At 39.1% G+C, this 19,167-nt stretch overlaps 1 protein-coding gene and 2 long non-coding RNA genes across 3 annotated transcripts; 2 read left to right on the top strand and 1 right to left on the bottom strand.

Annotated features, from left to right (window-relative positions):
* Nucleotides 1-7,523: 7,523 nt before the first annotated feature.
* Nucleotides 7,524-8,233, top strand: LOC103138939 (uncharacterized). Its single transcript, XR_476347.2, has 3 exons — nucleotides 7,524-7,681; nucleotides 7,819-7,917; nucleotides 8,001-8,233. It is a non-coding gene; the product is annotated as an uncharacterized LOC103138939 (long non-coding RNA).
* A 3,382-nt stretch (nucleotides 8,234-11,615) lies between these two features.
* On the top strand, nucleotides 11,616-12,185 carry LOC107836407 (uncharacterized). Its single transcript, XR_001662288.1, has 2 exons — nucleotides 11,616-11,909; nucleotides 11,992-12,185. It is a non-coding gene; the product is annotated as an uncharacterized LOC107836407 (long non-coding RNA).
* Nucleotides 12,186-12,941: 756 nt separating this feature from the next.
* On the bottom strand, nucleotides 12,942-18,609 carry pigt (phosphatidylinositol glycan anchor biosynthesis, class T). Its single transcript, XM_007553349.1, has 11 exons — nucleotides 18,160-18,609; nucleotides 17,222-17,399; nucleotides 16,841-16,968; nucleotides 16,023-16,123; nucleotides 15,729-15,903; nucleotides 15,542-15,639; nucleotides 15,177-15,333; nucleotides 14,628-14,828; nucleotides 13,974-14,139; nucleotides 13,771-13,854; nucleotides 12,942-13,667 (listed from the first exon to the last, which is right to left on the bottom strand). The coding sequence occupies exons 1-11, from the start codon at nucleotides 18,545-18,547 to the stop codon at nucleotides 13,418-13,420; spliced, it is 1,926 nt and encodes a 641-aa protein (XP_007553411.1). The 5' UTR covers nucleotides 18,548-18,609; the 3' UTR covers nucleotides 12,942-13,417.
* Nucleotides 18,610-19,167: the final 558 nt, after the last annotated feature.

The following is a 19,167-nucleotide window of genomic DNA, read 5'->3' as shown; positions in this document are numbered from 1 at the left end:
TATCTTTGCATAATTATGTTAATTCAGCAAGATTGTAATTCACGATTTGAGGAAGTCCTCTACTTGTGTCTGGACAAATTCAAGTTACTTCAACTGAACTGTTTTATAGTAAACCTTAGAGTATTTTTCATTTCAGTTTCCCCAGACTACATATATGAGGGCAGTTTAAATAGGACAACTAAATTTCCATTCCGCTGCCATGCCAGCAAGAATAATGCATTTTGATGTTGAAACATCGTGTACAGCCACGCTCGCACGGATTTAAATTGGAAATAATAAGCAAAGGACCTTTCCAAGGCCTCGTGATGCAACACCCTTTGTGAAACAGTTACAACTCAAAGCTGTGTATACATAATTTTAACCGGGTGGGAAGGACATATTGATCTGCTGACATTCATCTGAAGGACATCCATTGTGGAATGATTTCACATGCATGGGTTTCCTCTGCTATGAACCATCATAAATCTCACAACTTATGAAAATATCCTAATTGCATATAGGATAAATGGGACTGGAATTATTCCCTTGTAGTTTGTTGGTAGTTTGAGATGTTTGCTTGGTAAGGTGTGAGATAAGGCCACTCGTCCCACCATGTTTACATCTAAATGTTAAAAACATTCTCATATGAGTGATTGCAATATTTATGCTACATCATAAAACAATTCTCTACGCAATTCTAAGAAGGTGAATTTAAATTAGTCACCGATTCAAACAATAAGCCTGCCAGAGATCACAAAGAGATTGCCGAATGTAAAAGGTCAACAGCCTCATGTTCTCACAGCTAACCCAATTGTTTATCTGATCAGATCTCAGATCAGGTCTGCCGGTCTATCACAGAAAAGGGTGATCGTCCCAGTTTTTCTAGTCGCAGGCACGCTGTGGTGGTGACTGCACTGAAAAGTTTTTTTTTGTTTTTTTTTTATCTGATGTCTGTAGGTGTGTGGTAAAGCACGGGTTCTTGTGCTCAGGTAGAAAATGACTCATAATCCCACATGACTCATGTGGTAAGTTAAAGTCAAACTTATTTTCATATAATAAGCACCGGCCGTCATATTGATACAGGACTACGGTCTTGAGAGAGTAGGAGCTTTTCCTCATCGCTCTACCTTTTGACTCCTTAGCGGGTTAGTGTTTTGAAAGGGACTTATTTCTGTTAAATATTCGCTTCGTGTGTAATATGTGGAATACAGTCAAGAGAACTCGCGTCAAAGGACGTGGTGGCTTCGGCTGTAATAGGAAATGGATTGAACACGGCTCGGCTGCCTGGGGCCAACATGGTGGCTAATGCATGTGGCTGTTATTAAACAAGGTACATTGGTTAGGTTTAACGAGAAGGAAAAATAAAAATAATGACTATGTTAAAATTGGGTCATTTTTAGTCAGTATAACATAAATATTATAACCTGATGTAATGAAATCTTTTCTTGTGAAAGAGTGCATTAAGTTGCATGTTTCACTGGTTCTGTGTTTAACTGTGTCTCCTTCCTGGAGGAATTCAGTAAGGGAGACACTTTTTTTTTTTTTTGCCATTTTACTACATAGATTTTTTGTTGTTGTTTTTCTTTCTCACAGAAAACAATCATAGAATAAACTAGTATTTTTTTTTTCTTTTTCTGTTCCTCTCTTATCCTCCTTGTTGTTGGCTTGTTACCATTAAGATTTAATTTTATGCTATTAGTCACCACAATTCAGTCTGCAGAAAGTTGGTGTCTTAGGATGTAATTGCAGTACTTTATTTAGTACAATTCATATAAAAACAGCCTTTAGAATGTGGTATTTTATCCATTTTACCTTAGACTTATTACTGCATCCTAAATTAATTATCTTACTACAAGATTACTTTTTTTGATCCCTTTAATAATAACTGTTGACCATATCAGAATTATTGCATTTGAATAAGTGTTGCGGTCGTGTTCCCATGTGGATGAGTGGAAAGGACATCATATCCTCATGTTGACACCGAACTCACTTACTGATGTTGGTAATGTGAACAAGGATGAACATATACAATGTTACCTCCACGACTGAAGGAGCTCATTCCCTCCGCGTTTTCAGGTCAGTGGCTTTCATCAGACGTAAAGGCGGGGGTGTCGGTAAATTATGAATGAAGAACCACTTTGTGGACGAAGGGGATGATGCAGGTTATTCATCCCTTCTTCCTTCAGTGCAACTTCTCCGGTGGACGGGCTCTACTCCAGAGAGACGAGGGGGGACAGCGTTACTCACGGGAGCAACACGAGTAGATTAAAGGTGGCAGTAAATCACTACTATCCCTTTTTATTTTAAATCTCTTCTTTCAGTTTGGAACTGGTATGTAGCTTTTTTATGTAGCAATTAAGATTGACTTAAATACAGATGATCAAAAACAAACCAAAAAAAGTAAACACAGCAACCTATTTTGCTAACTAGTTATATTTCCTGAACTGATGTTGCACTTTTTCCAGTCCTACCGATTTCTGGCTTCAGGCACATTCATCCAGCTGCGCTAACAAACACACACACATTCACAGATGTGTGGCCAACACGGGGTTAAGTGTCTTGCCCAGGGGAACATCGACATGTGGCGGGGAGAAAGTTGGACTTTAACCCACAGCTTTCTAATTGCAAGACCACTCAGCCACAGGTCACGCCACATCAGTAAAATAAGTAAAAAATAAATAAACAAAAAAGTAGAAATTGAAAATATAACATAGAGAAAAACTAATTTCACAGATTATCGCTACAGGAAGAGAGACGGGTAGCAACATTCCTGTTTCTGCACTCTCAGATGCCGCACTGTTGATGTGAACTCTTGTTTATGCGTCTTCAGCCTTACTGCCTTTGTATGTCATCGTTAAAAGCAGGCTGTTTAGCTGCAGAATAAATGTTTTTAATTTATTTTTGAAGACACGCCTCTGTCTGGCAGTTCCCGCTTGGGGCGAAACATCATTGACGTGGCGAGGAAGAATGATAGCTGCTGATCATGTAGCCTGTCGGCTGCTGATGACTTGAGTGGAACAGATCAAGTTATGGATGATTCATTTCAACTCTGAAGCGATACTCATCTGCTGACTTAATCAGGACCTCACCGACTTTACAGGTCAGCAGTGGGGGCGAGGAGGAAGGTGTGGTGCGTAAGCAAGCTTTAGTTGGAAATATATAAAAGTGTCCATTAAATACACCCTCTTTCAAATTCACCTTCAATTTAGGTTGCTGATTATCTCCTAATATATTTAGCTTTTTTTTTTTTTTTTTTCACCCAGAAACTTTATGAAATATCCTGTCTGTGTTTGTCCCTGTTCATAAACTCATAATTATTGAATCTATCTGCGAAGAACTGCACGGGAACACTGATGCGGTAGATGTTCAGTTCTGAAACGATCCTGCGGAGGTACAGGAGCCGGCGGAAGGAGGCGTCGGGAGGAGCCAATGGCGGAGGAAGCTCTGATGAAGAAAAAAAAGAAAGAGGGAAGGACGGAGGGAGAGAGTCAGAGGAGGGGGTGAAAAAAAAGGTAGGGTGGGGAGGGAAGAAAAAAAAATAAAAATGAGGTTCTGAGAGGGATCTAACTCTGGCATAAAAGTAAATTCAAATGCATTATTCATGGATTTCTATGTCAAAATATCATTTACGTGTGCTGTGTTGACTCATGGTTCGTAAAATGAGAAGGACATGAAAAGACAGAAAGGATGGAAGAAAACAAACAACTCAGGAGACTTATCCTCTATTCTTGGCCAGAAAAAATAATAAAGAACCCCAGTGTACTCTTCCCCTGACTTATGAGGCATCAATTATTTATGGGGAGAAGGGGGGGATCTGTTTATCATTCTTTATCCAGCCAATAAGCAACTATCTTGTCAGAGTAACACTACCATCAAAGTTTGCATATTTACAGAGAGACCGAGGGAGTCTTGGTTGTATTTTCAACAGACTTAAAGCATAAAGCTCCAGGTTTTTAAAAGTCAAATCATAGAAACAAACTGCAATTGAATTGTCTTGAATGATTATGTCTTCGTGCAGTCCTTAAAGCCTGGGCCGAGCAAACCAGCGTTTGGTGAGACTTTTTTGGGGTCTGCTAATTTTTATTTTGGATTTCCTGCACAATGAGTGAAGCCACTACTGTACCGACATGAGTCTCCCTCCCCTGTCTCTTTACAACAAGTACAACAACACCACAGCAACCCCCACAGGTGCACAGCAGTACTGCCGACTCAATCAACTTTAGTCACGTTTAATTACAGTAATAGTGGTTTCCACGTTTCAGGCGGATAGCTGGATAAAACCGAAAGGTCACGAGACGATTAACTGGATAAAAAGAAAAAAAAAACTGTCTACGGTGTTCCTGCGCATTTAACTATAAATAGTAAAATAAAGGTAAACACAAACGAGGGCCTCAAAGACGATCGTATCTGACTGTGCGCATGTGTGCAGAGGCTGCCCAGCACATGTGACCTGCTCCACTTTTATTTTGATTTATAAGCCTGCTGGAGAGCCTCATCACAGAATCGCTTCATCTTCTCTCCTTTATTACACCACATTTGTTTTCATTTTCCTCCCAAGTTGGGGCTGAATACATTACCGTTCTCCCATGGGGCCGCGGCGGGGCCCGCCTCTCCACCACCAACGGGACGACAGGATGACAGGGAGGGATTTCTCGGCGCGTTTCGTCATTAGCAGCATTATCAGCGTTTTCACACTAAAGACGTTGTTACCAGATTGTTGCCATTTCGTGGCACCAGCACAGCGGATGCTGGTCAAGCACATTGATCGGCATGCCATCAAACGGGAGCCACTCAAGTCACGGATCAAAGGGTTGGTGAGTGAGTAAGTGGAGGAAAACCCCAAAATATTAAATCAACCATGGTTTCGATCATTTCTGTTTTATTTTAAATTCCTGTATGCCTGGGGCTAATATTGAGAAACAAATCTCATTCAGACTTTGAAAGATACTTAAGATAAGAACATGAGTGGAGATAATCTGGCAGCTGAGTTTGGCATGGAGAGGTCAGTGACAGGTTAATGCACACTTAAATGGAGGAGGGGAGTCGAGATATTGAGATGTCCAATCACCACGGTGTACAAGTGCATGAAAAATATAATATGGGTGCATTATTCATACATTAATGTCCAAAGTTAATGCAAAATTTGTACATTACAACCAGTTGTTTCATTTGTGCATTACTGTTACATAGCGCTAAAATGAGACGCTTTCAAAACATTATAAATGAATTTTTGTCGGGTGTGTCATGCGTATTTTCAACGCCCTTCACTTGGATAAAGCTGAATAATATCCAGTTCTATCACTGGCCTTCGCATGTAATCTCAGTCAAAAGTGCTGCTGTTCTTCAAAGGCTTCAGAGGTTTATTGGAGAACAAACAGCTACAGATGAGTCTGAGGAGGATATTAACATTTGAAATCAAAACATCACGTTTCGAACCCAGGCACTGTTCAATCAATCATCCAGAAATGGAAAATGTCTGACAGAACTGCAGACCAAGCCAAGGACGTCCAGTTGATGACAGAAACAGTCAAGAAGATCACAGTAACTTTGGAAGAGCTGCAGGAATCCAAACGTCAACTGGAAGATCCGGTTGAGAAAACAGCGAGCAGCTGTGCACTTTACAAACGTGTCCTTAAATGAAGGGTGTTAAGAGGGGGAATCCTGCTTTTCATTTGCAAAAAGACATGTGGGGAACCCAGAAAACTAGTGGAAGATGGTGCTGGTGTTCAGTGAGGCCAAAAGATGGATAAATACTGTAAGAAAATCTGACAGAGGCTGCAGAAGACCATAGGCTGCAATGAAGGTCCAGTCAAAGTCCACATCCAAATCCCACTGAGAATCTGTGACAAGGCTGGAAAGTTACTGTTCACAGATACTTCCATTAAATATGAGGTATTCTATCAACAAAAGAGGCAAAGCTGGTGAAGACTAAGCCCAGAAGACTTGCATCTACAGCTGCAGCAAGAGATATTTAAAGTTTTTACTTCAAGTTGATTTCACAATCATTCAATCCACTTCTTACATCTGCACTACTTTATGTTTGTTTATCATTCAACATCCAGATAAAACACATTGAAGGTTGTAAATGTAAAAAATTATTCCAGGTATATGAATACTTTACCCACGCAGAGTAAGCTCTCCACAGTTTGTCACAGATCCACTCATCTTACTTACAACCTCAGTTATTGTCGGCCATCTTTGTCCAGACTCAAGTTGCTGATATCACCTACATCATTTCAAGGACATACAGTGACACCTACCATACAGCCGAACCTTGCCACTCAAATATGAAAAAAACAAACAAAAAACATCAACACTATTTTTCATGAATGAATTCCCGAGAAAACTTTTAGGGGATAAACAGAGAAATAAGAAAGCACCAGATAAATCATTGAATAAACATCACGCTTCAAGGTTTGGTTTCTTGAGAGGACAACATAAAATACATGTTTTTTCAGCTATATTGGTAAGCTGTGGCCATGTGAGGACATGAAACACGCAGCCTTGAAAGTGTCAAATATTATGTGCTTTTTGAAAACTGATGATAAAACCAACAAATAAGAATCCACTCACTGCTATGGCTTTATATAAATCAGACAGGTGTGTAAACTGGATCATTTCTAAGCTTCTGGGAGAAAGTGTTTCCTTTTTGCTCTCGGCAGCCTCTAGAATGACCATGTGGGTTTCTTTGGGTGAAAGATTTGTTGGAATTGAACCAAGTCAAACTTCATATTGTTCTGAAGTCCCAAATTCTTGGTCAGTAGAGGCGTAAGCCTGACTGGCATCCAAGTTTAATTTGTTTTCATTAAAGGATTTCTCATCAGTTGTATTTATTCAACGTGTTTGATGAATGAAAGACAATAAAACTACAGTTCAGACTGTAGACATTGTTAAATAAAGAGCCCCACCTAGAGGTTTTAAACTGTATTGCACCTCAATTAATTTTATTTTTCCAAATTAAAGTATTGAGGCATTTTGTTTCTCATATTAAGGTTCTCATCCTCTTGATAATCGCATAAAATGACATGTTTTAGTTTTACAAGTATTTTGTTTTCAATCAACCTAGAGGCTATGGAATTCAAGAAAATGTTCCTACAGCTAGGAATAAGGAGAACAATAGTTTTAAAATCTCAGTGATCCTTTTTCCTTCACTATTTTATTTAGAAATCATGACAATAAACCAAACTAAACATGTACTAAATCAAATTTTAAAAAAATATAAATATAGGTTAAATTAAAGATAAAAAAAAACTAATTAAATCTAAGATAAAGTTAATTTCAGAATAAATTAGCTTGATTTATAAAAAATCAGCAAAAAGGCAAACCAAGAAAATGAGTCTGAATGTTGCTTTTAAATTGTTGGTCATTCTTGGTCTCAGAAGACCTTTTTAAGAAAATTGTGTTTTCTTAACGGTCTGTGGGTTTGTTTAGGTTTGTTTTCTTACTTTGGGTATTATCAGAAGACCTGAGAGAGCTGGGAGAGAATAAAACCAGATTTGGTTAATAAGTCCAAGAGGCGGGCAGGCACAGGGACCCAGGGTCAGTCCTACCTGCTCAGCCTTCCTTTGTGCACTCAGATAATTCTCTAAACAGGTGCAGACGGTGCACTTGGTGTGCATCGTGGGGACACGCTGGTATGAGACAGGGGCCTTGATTTTATTATTTGCTGCATTTGTGCAATCTTACACTATGTTTATTAGCGGTAAGTTTATGTCCCCAAATTTGTAAAAACTATATGTTTTTCTTTGTTTGTTTTGTTTTGTTTGTTTGAATTGATTCACTCAGCAACATTTTTGTAACCTGACCCTCTTCATTTTGTGATCTTCTAATTGCTGACAGGCTATTTTCAGCAATTATGCAATGAAGACAGCGACTGCTGTTGTGGTTTAAAATGCTGCTCCAATGGCTGTGGGTATGAGTGCATGACACCAGTCATAGGTAAAATATGAGGAACGCAGCAACATCTCTTAATTGTAACTGGACCGTTTTGCAGCTAACCGTATATGTTTCTGGTGTGCCAGTGAAGCCAGGTTACTGTGGACAGCTCATGAGTGGGGGAATTTCTACAAAGGTGATGGTTATTCTTCAGGTGACCAAAAGTGCTGCCCGTCCTACTGTGGTCATTTCTGCAAAGACCTCATCTAATCAGACAGTAGTCCATGGATATGCATTAAATATCCTTGACTGTTGACAAGTTCAATTCATTATTGAACTTGTTTGCATTCAGTAATGAAATAAACAACTGGAAGCTTGTCTTTGTGTGCTCCTTCTTACTTTAGTTCTACTGTCTACTTTGTACATGTCCTAATGATTTTTATACTTTTATCCAGTTTAATTTAACCTTTAATCTTCTCATTGTGAGCACTGTATATATATATATATATATATATATATGTGTGTGTGTGTGTATTACATTTTATTGATTATTTCATTTGTTATTGTAGTTGATATTATGTGATTTGCTACATGTATTGAACAGGTGTGTCCGATAAGTGTCATCCAAGCAGTGCATGTTAAATATGGTCACAAGCAGTTAATAAAGTATTAAAAATATGGTTGTTTAATTTCACTTTGCAGAATAGAATCTACTTACAGTATTACTATTGCGTAGCATACACAGAATCTGATGTTATCCATTTTCAAAGGGTCAAAAAGGTCAAAGGTCTTGAGGCTCTAGACAACACTTCTTCCAGTAGGAGAAATTGTAGTAGAAGATGGTCCTGACACACCATTTTTTTTATTATGGTGTATGCATGTAGATATAATTATTCAGTTATTTAGCACAGCAGAACTATCTAATGTACCTGTATTTAAGAATCGAGCATTTAAAACAAAGAGATGGAAAAAAAAAAAACATACAACTCAAACACTAAATTTATTAGTGTATTTGTTCAAAGAATGAATTCAATTGAAACCGTCCAGCTCAATGCCAGGGTGACAGGTACGGCTCTTGGCAAACATGGCCCCAAAGGGTGGGACAGCACTTCAGATGTCCTGAGCAATCAGCATCTTGCTGGCATCTGTCCCCACACCAGACAAAATACCACGGAGAACCGCAGATACCTGGCTTATCTGCAACACAGACGTTTAGTGGCTTAGTACGTCCACGGTGTAAGAAGGGTAATTTGCCTCCATGCCCAGAATCTCACCCGGGGTTGTAGATATGCACTCGTGCCCGCATCCATTGGAACAACATAATTCACTGCAGAGGCAATCTTTGTCGCTGTAGCAAAGTTCAGCACACACACCAGTCTTCCCTTGTGGGTCTGGACACTCTGGATTACCTGAGAGGAAAAAGGCAGAACCAGAGAAGAAAAGTGCTTTAAAAAATTAGCCAGAGAGTATGAAGTGTTGGGACTTGACTGGTTTCTACAAAAGTTCAATGCAAATATAAGATATAAACACATTTATGGCCGTATCTCTTACTCAAAATAGGAGGGGCACAGACAGATCCCTCTGTATACAAGCAACATTTTTCTTCTCCGGGACAACATCCATCATGGAAACACGGTTTTGCCGGGACAAAGGTATTGAAGACTTTTGGGCACGTTCCTTGTTTTAGATGCATGTTAAGAAAAAAAAAAAGATTCTAATAAATGACTCGTAGAAATTCACACAATTTCTGAGGTAGCCAGTTAGTTTTGATTAATGATACAACTTAGCCTATGGAAAAAAAGTTCATTGTTTGCACATTCGTTCAATTCACATAGAAAAATATAAAGCTTACCTGGCTTTGAAATGCCTTTGCTACCCTGCACACACAAACCAAACGCAAAAACTAGTGCAGTTTTTATAAAATAGTACATCTCCATGTTTGTTGCAGTCAGGAATGTCCACTTTTACTTTTGTATGACCAAATATCCCATCAAACAAATGTGATGGCACAGAGGCTACTGGGTCCTGGTGTCTGCTGAGTTACATTTCCAAGTATACTCTGCTTTGACTGTGCTTTTTTTTTTCCAGAAGCAGAACAGCCTCTGCATTGACTTATACAGTGCCTATAAAATGATTTACTTATTTACACCCTTCCATGTTTTACTGTTTTTATTGCTTTTAGGTATCAATCATGATCATCTTTTTTTTTTCCAAAGAAAGACATGTAATGTCAAAATGAAATCAGCTTTCCACAAAATAATGAAAATGAAATAGAGATATTTAACATAAAATAGCTGATTGCATTAATATTTACCTCTTCAAAGTGAGTTATCTAATTCAACAGAGGTCAAACCAAGGAGTTCTTGTAATATCAAAATGAGTGGAATGGAGATCACCAGAGCGCAGTGACTCTCTCTCAAGTGACTGTAGTATAAAGACACCGGTGTCTGGCTGATCAGTAACCTGGGCTACCTTTACAGCATGAAGACAGAAGAACACCCCCAACAAATCAGATAAAAGATTCTTGACAAGTATAAGTGAGGGGAAGGACTCTGCAGGATTTGACTGCATACTGAAGAGGGAATTTCAGCCATTTGATTCATTAGTGTTGGACAAAGTACACATCTACATTTATGACATACATCTTAACTTGATGTAACTTGATGTAAGCCTGTGCTTACTCACATACAGTATTACTTTTCTCAGGTGATCTCCTGATAATTTCACAAGTAAATACAAAATGTAGTTTTTAAAGTAAGTGCGGAAGTAATAGTGGAAAAAAAAAAAAAACCTACATGACCCTGTGTGAAATTGTCTTTAAAGCATAACTGTGGTTTATCACACCTGAGTTCACCATCTCCAGTCAATTTCCCATCTCCTTGTGAGGCCAAGGTTCCTTTAACGTGAAACAAAAACCTCATCAAATGTGCTACTATCTGTATCTCCGGGAACATTTATTGCCATTGCTCTCTTCTGGAAACTTTTTCCTTGTTTGTGCAAGTCAGCGATCTCTCCAATCAACATTTTTGGAGAATTGTTTTTAACTTAGCTATGTATCTGACATTCAATAAAATCTTACTGGCGATGGTCCAGATGTTCACTGAGATCACTGTTGCTGTTTTTGGTAGCTTTCTGCTCATTATTTGCAGGTAATTGTCCTCAATGTGTTCTATTATACATCTCTTAAGTTTTTCATGCTCCAGGGTTGTTTCTGAAGTCTAATCAAACTCTCCTTAAAGATAAACATACGGTACTTTGGTAGTAACCTGAGTTTGCTTTTACTGTTGAGGACACATTTTTAATCCATGTCGATTCCTGAAAAGCACACCCGAAAAAGTAGCTTTTTAAAGAAATTACACATTTTTGGAAATAGAAATTACACTCGTTTGTTAGAAATTAAAAGTACAATTTATTATTATTATTATTATTATTATTATCCACTGATTATTGCAGCTTCTCTGTGAATCCGATCCCAGTTTGTGACTAATCGATGTTTCTGCTCTGGCTGTTGTGCACACGATCCTGGAGATACGACAGTCCACAGCTGACCTGAAATTATCTGTTATTTGTTTTGTGGCGTTCTGTTTGCTCCCTTGTGTAAAGACATGAGGGCACGCTGACCAGTTAAACAGCTGGAAATGTTTATCAAGACTTTGCTGTTGTTACATTTCTGTGGTATCATAAAAAGTTTTTTTTTTTAATTTTTTTATATCTGTTTATTTATCCATGCCAGTAGTTAAATGTTGTCATTTTATTTGTCTAAAACCAGGTCATTGCCCAGAAATCTTCAAAATGTTTTGCTCCAGCAGAACCGTGTGTGAATGACGACGACTGCAATGAAGGAGAGAAATGTTATGTCAGAAATATAATTGCTGGGTGATTGAAATGTTTTAAAACTCTATTGTAATAATTGAATTTCTTTCTTCCTCTCAGCTCGGGTAGGCTGCCCACCCCCAGGTATTGTGTTGAAGAATGCAGCAGTGACAGCGATTGTACAGTGAATCAAAGGTGCTGCTTCAACAGGTGTGGTTACATTTGCACACCATGTGTTCCAGGTGAGACACAAACAAACTGCCAAAATGTCTAATTTACTCCCTATGTGCTGCAAATTATTTTTATTTTCACTTTGTGTTTCAGAGAAGCCAGGAAGCTGCCCCTATAAACCGTTCACGCCCTGGTGTGATAACTTCTGTGGTCACGACAGTGACTGCACAGAAGAAGTGCTGTCCTGCATCATGTGTCCGTGCGTGCAGACAGCCGTGACCCACATCGTGTTTGCATCTCTTGCACTTCTTTAATACAATTTTTATGAATAAAGATGTCAAATTGTTCTTCTGTTTTTTGTTTTACTTTATGTGTTTTAATAGACTACACAAAGGATGATATTATGCTTAAAAACGTACAGTTGAAATTGGAAACCAGAGATATTCAACTTTTTTTTCTTCTTTTTTATTTTGCCGGTTAGCAAACAGAAACAATTTTGGTAATTCCAACAAACCTGAAACAAAATAAATCTGGTCTGATTTATCTAGAGACATCCATGGGGGGGATGGATGGATTGATGGATGTTTTTTGGTAAATGCCAGAGTAAGAAAAGTTTGTCAAACATTTTTCAGTCAGCCTTTTTTCACGGTAGATCAAAAGGGGGCAGTGGCTGATTTTTAAACCTTCGCGGATGCAAATGAGATCAGTTTCTTATGCTAGCATGAGCCGATCGTTGATCTCACAAAATTAAGAAAGCCTCATCTGTGTACTTTACTAAAAAAAAAAAAAAATGGTTGCGCCAACCTTGAGACCAACAAAGGTCGTCAAAAATTTCCGATAACTACATCATTTATGTCGCTGTGCAAAAGTTTATTTTATTTTTTTTAACTTTATAGTGTTTAAACTTAAATTCAGCAACATTCAAGAGTTTTTAAACATAAACAGGCCTTTTAAGATTACAGTATCAAAACGTGCAACTCAGTGGTATAAATAATGTCATTGACCGTTTCTCATCTGGTCATGAGTTTTTATTTTTATTTTTTAGATCAGGGCATGATGTGTTGCTTTTTGAAGCTTATTTCTAAGGACAGAAAAAAAAAATCCACAGAATGATTGTTTTTAATAGCTTCTCAATGGTGTTTGGAAGAGAAACCAAATCTGAGGGTTACACAAATGGAAAAAAAATGTCACTGACAAAAGTTACTGTGACTTAACATGTAATTTTATCTTATCTCTCCTGGCATGGAGATATCAAATAGCAGGTCAGAAACACACCAAAGGTTCAACAGTAAAAATTGCTTTTAAGGAATTTAGAAGCGCATTAACAGGAACCATATGACAATATAATATATAAATGTTCTTGTTTCAGACAAAAAAAAACACTTTTATAGTTAACTATTACATTTCCCATTTACTTAAAAAAAATTAGGAAAAAAACAAACTTCAAGTTGCCCTTTTAATGTACATTCATACCAGTGCTTGACTCAGTTCTACCCTGAACATTAACGCTTTTGGGTTTCTTCTCTATTCTGTGCAGGACCCACTTTTGTAGCAACCTAACGGATCCCCGGGTGCTGCCTCACAGAGGCGGCACGCCCCTCATCCTGCGGATAACGTTGGCTATTCGCTTGGCCAGTCCTGGGTTGGGTTCTTCTACCTGGAAGCTTCGGGTCAGCAGGTTGTACAGGGAGCCGTATCCCACGGCCACAACGGTGCACGTTAAACAGATGACATTGTAAGGCATGCTGAAGTCTGGAGTGGGCAGGTTCACCAGCAGAGGCTCTGTGTAGACGCGTATGAAGTAGCTAGACTCTTCTTTGGTCGGAAAACTAGAAAGACAAATAAAAACTGCGATTTCACACCCAAAGAAAAAACAAGAAAGCCAGGAGGACGTCTCTTAACATGCCAAGCAAAAAAAAAAACTCCACTCACAAAGTGCTGAACAGGGGTTGCTCCTTAGTGATGTTTGTGTTCATGGCTACAGTACTTGGCACAAGAGCACTGACAACCGAAGACCTACAATTGAATGAGAGACACATCTTAATCCTTGAAAGGAAGTTGGCATCAGACATATACGCCCATTTCTTACTTGGAGGACAGACTTATGACAGATGCGACAAGCAATGTGTTCATACCCGACGTAGAATCCATGGTTGGGATCAGGCGTGTACTCGGTCCATTTGAGCAGAGCCCTCTCGAACTGCATGGTAACCTCGGTGACGGAGTGTGGAGGCAGCTGGACCAGCATCTCCAGCAGGTGGGGCCGCATTCGGTCTTTGGACGGCTGGTAGTGGATGTAACCTGGGAATAGAAGGGGAATAAAAGGAGCAACGAAAACAGGATGTTAATGTTTGTTTGTCTGACATCACATTCAGTTACAGATATTTTAAATAATTGAATGAAGAAATGATATAGAAATTTGAGCAAACAAAAAAATCTGTTAAAAATATGTCACTTGACTCCAGTGTACTATGGCATATTCAGTAGTCTTCTGAAGACTGGAGGATAGAAATACAAACTTTGTGTATCTGTACATGCTTTTATTAGGGGCCACATGTGTAGACCAATCTGCCACTTTAGGATAAATGTTGCAAAACATTGCTGCATATTTTTCCCTCAAAGTTTCTCGATTTAAATATCAGTTCAGTTCCTGATAGATTTTAATATTTATGGATTCATCGATGTCACGCCATCTTCAACATTTTCTTTTCAAGGTAAAAGAATGTGACCTTCCAAGGTTGATTTTGGCTGACAATTGTCATTTTGACATCTTAATTTCTAGCACTCACTTGGCTTGTTGTCCTTTCCCTTGCTGGTGACGGTCAGCGTGTGAACGTAGAGACGCAGATACCAGGGCACAGAGTCCAGCAGCAGCACAGGAAAAGATCTGAAGGGATGGTTGTTGTACATCAAGGTGTGGATCTCTCCAGTCTGCAGCCCATACCCGGCAACGTAACGCTCGGCGTGCAGCAAGGGCCGAAGCATGTCGCCTGCACGAAGAAAGATGGTAATGATTTGAAACAGAGAAACATGCTAAAAATCTTAACTGAAAGAAACCCGCTTTTACTTAGGCAATGTCAAGTGTACACCTGTTGGAATAGGGTGGAAAAATGTAGAATTTTATTTAACGTAACTGCTCAAAAATAGTTTCTGATGGGTTTCACTTCCAATCCAAAAATGACCGAACAATGTCAGGAAGAATGGCAAACCAAAAACTCTGTTCCAGGTAAAACAAATTCACCCTCTTCTTCTTCTTCTTCTTCTTGTGTCATCAATTGTCAGCAGCAATGTTCAGCCAATCCAGCAAAGCTGCTTTAGCCATCACTTTTGTCACTCACCCTCTGTGGATTTCCAACGAATCAGCACATTAAGGGAGCGCACAGTCCCAAAGGTGACTTGTTGGGTCAGGTCGTAGACGGAAAAGGTCCGTCTGTCCCCCAGCACCACCGCCTGGCTCAGCAGATGAGTAGCTGGACTGAGCTCGAACTGGTCCTCCTGGAGAAACGAAACCATCTGGTTTTCATATAAATTTGAACTAAAAAGAAAAAAACAAAACAAACAAAAAAACAAAAAACAAATGTTCCCCTTCTGTCAGGTGCGTGTGAGACCACTTCGACAATTTAATTAGGTTTATCTCAGATGGTTGCATTGTTACAAAAAAAAACAAAACACAGATATTTAAAGTGGAAGAACAGAACGCAACCTCAGGGTTGTCTGTGACGTCGATGTATATTTTACTGGAGGAGGCCAGCGGGCAGGCTTCGGTGAGGGTCCGAGAGAACATCTTAAACAAAGACCACTCTGAAGAGAGAAGTGAATACATCAGCAAAGATGAAAGAGATACATAGTTAAGTCGTGGACGATCGCAGGAAGAGCTGTCTTCTTCAGACCTCGTTTGCCCTGTCCAGAGGCGTGAAGGTCAAACACCACATTCAGCGTCTGCCTCAGCTCCAAGGACGTGGTTTTGCACGGCTCGTCCTGACACACCGGCCGTATGTGCACAGCCTGGGAATGGAAACTGCTGTGGAAGAGTTTCTCCGACTTCAACAGCACAGCCAGACCAGCCTGAAAACATACAGGTGCCACACGGAGGGGGGCGGGGAAAAAAAGTCAGTTGAATAACCAAATCGGCACTTAGACTGTCGAGACGGACACTGGCAAAAAAAAAAAAAAGAGGGATTCACCTTGGATCCACACGGCAACAGCTTTTTCCAAGGAGTCAAGTTTTCAGTGCAGACGATTTCTCGCGGGAGGGTGGCGTAGCGAAGGAAGCGGTGGTCTGTACCTGGAATTTCAACATAAACAGAATTTTAAGCAGCGAATTTGATTGATGTGTACATTCTCCAGGATTTCTTTAATGAGTCAGATCTTTTTTAGAAAACCAAGACAAAAATGACCTGCATGAAAACTATAAAAAAAAAATGGACCATGTAAAATAACATGGACACATTTATTTCATATTAAAACAATACATATTCTAAACTGTGCTGATGACTGATTGTAGCTCAATAAGAGAAAACAAGGCCAAAAGAAGCTTATTTATAGTCTATTAAAATAAAATAAGTGAGTTAAATATATTTCTCCGACACACAATGATATGATATATGATATGATATATGAGAAACAGACGGACTGCACCAATCACTGGAGAAGTACTTGAAATACACCATTTCTTCCTTGACTGCTGATTGGCAAGAAGAACTCTAAAGAACCTGAATAGTTTTTTATGAACACTAAAACTCAAAACCCAAACGTTTTCAGTGTTCTTTTTTTTTTTTATTGAAATATTTTACAATCTGCTAATGGAAATTGCTGATTTTGTAATGAAAGCCACCCTAACATGCTGTATATTTGTTTCCTGGATTTTTGCATCTTTCTAAGGAGGAGCTGGCACTGCATAACAGTAAGATGTCTTTTGCAATCCCGGGTTTAATTCAACATAATGTATCATAGGAGAAATGTGTAGAATGCAAAAATAAAGGCTGAGAATGCTTTGCTGTACCGTTGGCAATTCCCAGGGGTTTGAAGGAGGCGCTGGGCTCAACAGTGTTGGTGGAGTCAATGAAGTTCAGTGAAGCACAGAAGATGCCTGACAAAACGTTTGTCAGCTCCTTCCACGTGGCATCCACACTAAAAAGGGAGAGAGAAGGCAGACAAATGTTGACGGGACCGGCAGACACGCGGAAGCAGCAAACCGATGCATAGCAATACATTAATATTAACGTCAAATATATGACAAGCCGTCTTAGCTGATCAGATATGTACATACTAAAAACAACTGCTTGTTTTCAGCATTTAAAAAAAAAAAATCTTATTCCACAAATAGGGATATCCCTGTTAAACAAGCTGTAACACTTCGTAGCCACCAGATGGCAGCACTCACTCTGTCACAGTGTCCTGAAACCAGACCCAGAGTTCAGCTCCTGGAGGGGATGGGAGGTAGGGCTGCCCCCACTGCATGGTCCTCCAGTAGCCCTGTGTGAAGGAGATGTGCAGCTCTCGCACTGAGAACTTGGAGATGACCTGACCCAGAGATTTGGGGAACAGCCTGTAGTGGGACACTGAGAAATGGAACCATGTATTTAGTGTTAAGGATGTTATTTATATGAGGAAAAAAATGCATATGAGGAATTTATTTTTTGCACTTGCATTTTTAAAGGTTTAAAAGTCTCTCTTTAATGTCCACATTATAATGAACAGACGTTCATCTTCTCTTTAGCTAACATTTTGTGATCTTTTTCTATTATTTCCAATACATAAAATTCACAGCTATACTGTCTTGTAAAGGTAAACTTTTAATAGCCTGAAACTGAACGCTAGTGTTGAGATGGGAAATCAGTGCAAACCAAACCAGAGGGAATATTTTTTTGTGCAGTTCTGTTTACATCATTCATCAAACTTTACATGACATGTATTTCAATATATGGCACCTATATGGCAAAAGTGTTCATATTCCTTAAACCTTTTCACATTTTGTCATGATAAACTACACCTCAGTTTATTTGGATTTTTAGTAACACACTGTCACAAAGTAGAGCATGATTGAGAGGTGGAAGGAAAATGATCAAAATGTAATGTGAATAAGGTTTGACTGATAAGATTTTCTTTGCAGTGTAGGTGGCTGTTCAAGTTGTCCTTTTACAAGAAATGTGTGATCGGTAAGAAATCTGAAGTGGGCTTTGTTACTATACTGGAAGGTTGCCTCTTCTTTCACTGATCTTAAAACAAACAAACAAACAAAAATCTGCACAGACTTAGAATCTGATCGACTCTGATATTATCTTCCACGCATGTTTACTGCCCGCTGTCAAGACGGCTTACCTTTGCTTCCTCTGGTGAAGTCAGTCTCCCACACGGTGCGAAACTGGAAGCTAGCATAAATATCTCCCGAGTGCAGCGGTCTGATGACCAGCTCCTCCTGAAACTCGTCTTTGAGCGGCGGTGTTGATGTCAGAACCGAATCGGGTACAGGTAAGTCCTGTTTGTTCGCAGCAGCATCATCAGGAACTGTTTCGTCAACCTGGGTTGCTTCCCACCGCCTCTCCTCTGTCGGTTGCTTCTCTGTTTCCGCCGCTGTTTGTGGATTTTCAACCACACTGGCATGCTGTTCATTACCCGGTGTAGGTTCTTCACTTATTACCACCACGTATAATGAATAAATAAATACGAGAAGTAAGCAAGCGCAGCGACTGCACCTGGGAGCTGCCATATTGCTACTGGGTAGGTGATTTACTTCCGCCTTCTAACGTCACGCATGAAACCAGCCAATAGCCTCTTTCCATTCTGATCACGGGACTCAGAATGTGAGTCAGTGACTTAGGTATGCTTTGTTTTAAGCAAAAAATATTTCATTTAAGAGACCAGGTGGATTAAAATGCCTGATGGAAATCTGTGTTTTAACTTTTGCAGAACTATTAATTTGTTCGGACGGCTCATTATTAAATTACGTTGCAAATTTTTCGGTAAGCATATTTGTAAAAACAAACAAACAAACAAACAAAAAAAAGACCAGCTTTTATTAGAATACCAGTAATTCAGAAAGATTGAATAAATATAAATACAGACACAAATTATCATTAATAATATTTAAAAAAAAAAAAAACAAGGGGTGGGGGAGTTCTAATTTTTCACTAATATCTGCAGCAGGGTATATTATTCTGAACCATGTTTATTTATGTACAGATTTTTTTTTTTTTTTATGAAATTACACATGTTATTATTTAAATCTACATTACATTGCAACTGAATCTAAAGTGACATTAGCTTTCAGCTACCTAAAGCTATGGACCCTGAACGTATGCATCATATTCTGGCTACTGTATGCTGTTC

The sequence above is a fragment of the Poecilia formosa genome, unplaced genomic scaffold (genome assembly GCF_000485575.1).
Source record: "Poecilia formosa unplaced genomic scaffold, Poecilia_formosa-5.1.2 Scaffold56, whole genome shotgun sequence".
Classification (NCBI taxonomy): Eukaryota; Metazoa; Chordata; class Actinopteri; order Cyprinodontiformes; family Poeciliidae; genus Poecilia; species Poecilia formosa.
Note: the sequence above shows the minus strand (reverse complement) of the source record. Positions and strands in the feature narration are given on the sequence as shown.